Source organism: Rana temporaria, chromosome 2 (genome assembly GCF_905171775.1).
Source record: "Rana temporaria chromosome 2, aRanTem1.1, whole genome shotgun sequence".
NCBI classification, from domain to species: Eukaryota; Metazoa; Chordata; class Amphibia; order Anura; family Ranidae; genus Rana; species Rana temporaria.
In genome coordinates this window covers 289,362,609-289,367,222 of record NC_053490.1, presented here as the reverse complement: position 1 = coordinate 289,367,222, position 4,614 = coordinate 289,362,609, and the positions used below count along the sequence as shown (strand labels likewise).

Below are 4,614 nucleotides of genomic sequence, written 5' to 3'. Positions count from 1 at the left end.
AATCAAAAAAAACCAAAAAAATATATAAAGAGATTTTTATCTTGTTATGAATCAAAAAAAAACAAAAAAATAAAATAAAGTGATTTTTATCTTGTTGTGAATCAAAAAAAACCAAAAAATATATAAAGAGATTTTTATCTTGTTATGAATCAAAAAAAAAAACAAAAAAAAAAATAAAGTGATTTTTATCTTGTTGTGAATCAAAAAAACCCAAAAAAATATATAAAGAGATTTTTATCTTGTTATGAATCAAAAAAAAAACAAAAAAATAAAATAAAGTGATTTTTATCTTGTTGTGAATCAAAAAAAAACAAAAAAATATATAAAGAGATTTTTATCTTGTTATGAATAAAAAAAAACCCCAAAAAATAAAATAAAGTGATTTTTATCTTGTTGTGAATCAAAAAAAACCAAAAAAATATATAAAGAGATTTTTATCTTGTTATGAATCAAAAAAAAAAACAAAAAAATAAAATAAAGTGATTTTTATCTTGTTGTGAATCAAAAAAAACCAAAAAAATATATAAAGAGATTTTTATCTTGTTATGAATCAAAAAAAAAACAAAAAAAAAAAATAAAGTGATTTTTATCTTGTTGTGAATCAAAAAAAAACAAAAAAAATATATAAAGAGATTTTGATATCTTCAAAAATTGGTTTAAAAAATGTACAAATCACAAATTGGTAAGAAGATTGTTAAAATAAATAAAATAATCTTAAAAAATAAAGTGTGTGGTGTTTTGATTAAAGAACCTGTAACTTTACATGTGTTTACTTTGTGTGTTACCTGGGAAATGGTTGCGAGTTGGCAAGGAAAATACACTTGACACTACATGTAGTACATTATGTAAAATGATGAGGCAGCTTCAAAAAACACAAGCGACAAAATTTAAATTTTTGGGTACACTGATTTATAATGTGATAAAACAAAGCTAAGCCAAATTGGCTTGTGAGGGAATGGCCCCCCTACCCATAAAATACTCCATATATTGGTCACGGACTGCACGGCCACTTTGGGGGGGCAAGCCAGTACGGGCAGGTTCCAGGCCCGGCAACATTTGCTCGGGATTGTTAAGTCCAGCCTCAGGCCCAACCATGGCCATATAGTTTGGCGAATTTCGTCTCAAAAAATTATGTAAAATGCAGCATGCAAATATGATATAGTTCCATTTGTACTCCGCCATATGGATCGAGGTTAGGAACAGGCGGAACCGGCTGGCCATTATCCCGAAGGCATTCTCCACCACCCTCCGGGCTCTGGCCAGCCGGTAATTAAAAACACTCCTCTCTGGGGTGAGTGTGCGCTGGGGGAATGGCCTCATTAGATGGGGTCCCAGGCCAAAAGCTTCATCAGCCAAGAAGACGAAGGGGAGTCCTTCCACGTTGTCCGCATCCGGTGGCAATGCAAGATCTTCGTCTTGGAGTCGTTCCCCGAACTCAGTCTGCCTGAAAGCTCCCCCATCCGACATCCGGCCGTTCTTGCCCACATCAACGTACAGAAATTCGTACTGTGCTGACACCACCGCCATCAGCACAATACTGTTGAACCCCTTATAATTGTAGAACTCAGAACCAGAACGGGGTGGAGGCACGATGCGGACGTGCTTTCCGTCGATGGCTCCCCCGCAGTTGGGGAAGTTCCAACGCGTCTCAAACTCCGCTGCCACAGTCTGCCATTCCTGTGGCGTGGACGGAAGCTGTGTAATAGAAAAATAAAATATTTTAAAAATATTTGGAACATAACATTGCAAGCACGTTAGACAAAGACATCATAATTATTCTAACTTTTAAATTAAATGAGCTTTTTACAACTAAAATATAACGCACAATTAGCACTTACATCACCCCCTCTGATGGATCAATGATCAAATTTGGGAGATAAAAAAAATAAAAAAAATAAAAATAATTATTCATAAACTCCCAAACTCATCTAGCCCTCTCCAAAATGACTATTAAAGTCTAGGTTCAACTATATTTGTTCAACTTTTTCTGGGTGAACCTACACTTTAATACACATTTTGGAGAGGGCTAGATGAGTTTGGGAGTTCCTTTTTTTTTTTTCCCATGAAACTCCCAAACTCATCTAGCCCTCTCCAAAATGACTATTAAAGTCTAGGTTCACCAATATTTGTTCAACTTTTTCTGGGTGAACCTACACTTTAATACACATTTTGGAGAGGGCTAGATGAGTTTGGGAGTTCCTTTTTTTTTTCCCATGAAACTCCCAAACTCATCTAGCCCTCTCCAAAATGACTATTAAAGTCTAGGTTCACCAATATTTGTTCAACTTTTTTTGGGTGAACCTACACTTTAATACTCATTTTGGAGAGGGCTAGATGAGTTTGGGAGTTCCTTTTTTTTTTTCCCCATGAAACTACCAAACTCATCTAGCCCTCTCCAAAATGACTATTAAAGTCTAGGTTCACCAATATTTGTTCAACTTTTTCTGGGTGAACCTACACTTTAATACACATTTTGGAGAGGGCTAGATGAGTTTGGGAGTTCCTTTTTTTTTTTTTCCATGAAACTCCCAAACTCATCTAGCCCTCTCCAAAATGACTATTAAAGTCTAGGTTCACCAATATTTGTTCAACTTTTTCTGGGTGAACCTACACTTTAATACACATTTTGGAGAGGGCTAGATGAGTTTGGGAGTTCCTTTTTTTTTTTTCCCATGAAACTCCCAAACTCATCTAGCCCTCTCCAAAATGACTATTAAAGTCTAGGTTCACCAATATTTGTTCAACTTTTTCTGGGTGAACCTACACTTTAATACACATTTTGGAGAGGGCTAGATGAGTTTGGGAGTTCCTTTTTTTTTTTTCCCATGAAACTCCCAAACTCATCTAGCCCTCTCCAAAATGACTATTAAAGTCTAGGTTCACCAATATTTGTTCAACTTTTTCTGGGTGAACCTACACTTTAATACTCATTTTGGAGAGGGCTAGATGAGTTTGGGAGTTCCTTTTTTTTTTTTTCCCCATGAAACTACCAAACTCATCTAGCCCTCTCCAAAATGACTATTAAAGTCTAGGTTCACCAATATTTGTTCAACTTTTTCTGGGTGAACCTACACTTTAATACACATTTTGGAGAGGGCTAGATGAGTTTGGGAGTTCCTTTTTTTTTTTTTTCCATGAAACTACCAAACTCATCTAGCCCTCTCCAAAATGACTATTAAAGTCTAGGTTCACCAATATTTGTTCAACTTTTTCTGGGTGAACCTACACTTTAATACACATTTTGGAGGTGGGGGGGGGGGGAACATTACAATGGATATAACACAATACATTGTAAAGTGACTAGGCTAGGTGTGTTAGGGCCCAGGATAGCATGCTGGGGAGGTAAGTGAAGGGAAATAGGCATGTGGGCCTTAAAAAGGGACATCAATAAGAGCTTAGAGCATGCATGGGGGCAAAGGGGACATTCACAGTACATTACAAGCATGGTAAGTAGGGAGGAAGGGAATAATTACAATACATTAGCATACATTAAAAACATTACATGTGATCTTAAAGGAGAAAACTTACCCTCATATAGTCATCCTGCAGAACCTGGATGATGGCAGAACAGGTATCTGGGATTATGAGGCCCAGAGCCTGGGGGGAGATGCCCGTCGAGAACTTTAAGTCCTGCAAGCTTCTCCCAGTTGCCAGATACCGTAAGGTGGCAACTAGCCTCTGTTCAGCGCTGATGGCTTCCCGCATAACAGTGTCCTGCCTGGTAATATAAGGCGACACCAAAGCCAACAGCTGCTGAAAGACAGGATCAGACATCCTCAGAAAATTCCTGTAATCTACAGGATTATTTTCCTGGATCTCCCGCAGCAGAGGCATATGACAGAATTGGTTCCTACGGAGCAACCAATTCTTGGTCCATGAACTCCTCCTCACCCTGTTCATGGCTGGGTCTAGGTCTAAAGCAACAAGACCTGAACCATACATTTGCATAGCACGAAGTCGCCTACGACGATCAGGTGCCTGCAACATGGCTAGAAACGACCGTGTAATCAGACCGCACAATCAGACCGCACTGAAGAACAGCAAGTGCTAGGAAGAACGCACTGAAAATCTAAAACGAGCGCACAGAACCGCAATGTAAAACAATACGACCTGACCGCACGTCCCGATAAACAAGCTACGATCCCACAAGCACAAACTGAACGGCAGAAAACGATATGAAAGCACGACGAATGAAAAACGCGAATCGTCACTCACCAAACTTTTACTAACACGCGGAAACACGATATCAGCAAAAGCAGCCCCAAGGGTGGCGCCAAAGAATTCAAACCTCCCATTTATAGTGCCGTCGTACGTGGTGAGCGTCACCACGCTGGAGAACGAGTAAATTGTTGTCTATTACGTGTGTACGCACAGCAAGCCCGTCGAGCCTCGGAACAAGTCCAACAAGGAACTCGACGAGGAACTCGATGTGTTTCGCCTGTCGAGTTTCTCGGTCGTGTGTACGAGGCCGTACACACGACTGAGAAACTTGTCGTAAAAGAAACATCGTTTTCCTCGACGAGTTCCTTGTCAGGCTTGTCGAGAATCTTGTCAAGCTTTCTTTGCATACACACTGTCAAGACAAAATCTCGTCGTTCTCAAACGCGGTGACAT

At 39.0% G+C, this 4,614-nt stretch overlaps 1 protein-coding gene across 1 annotated transcript; it reads right to left on the bottom strand.

Annotated features, from left to right (window-relative positions):
• Positions 1-827: 827 nt before the first annotated feature.
• LOC120928286 lies at positions 828-3,987 on the bottom strand. The gene is made up of 4 exons (XM_040339384.1): positions 3,892-3,987; positions 3,529-3,753; positions 1,302-1,695; positions 828-862 (listed from the first exon to the last, which is right to left on the bottom strand). Exons 1-4 carry the CDS (start codon positions 3,985-3,987, stop codon positions 828-830), a joined length of 750 nt encoding a protein of 249 aa, XP_040195318.1.
• Between the last annotated feature and the right edge of the window lie 627 nt (positions 3,988-4,614).

Coding starts and splice junctions, on each gene's coding strand:
- LOC120928286 (XM_040339384.1), bottom strand. CDS start 3,987: ATGTTGCAGGCACCTGATCGTCGTAGGCGACTTCGTGCTATGCAAATG. Junction 3,754..3,891: donor TAGACCCAGCCATGAACAGG/GTGAGGAGGAGT, acceptor CCTGTCTTTCAG/CAGCTGTTGGCTTTGGTGTC. Junction 1,696..3,528: donor TGCAGGATGACTATATGAGG/GTAAGTTTTCTC, acceptor TCTATTACACAG/CTTCCGTCCACGCCACAGGA.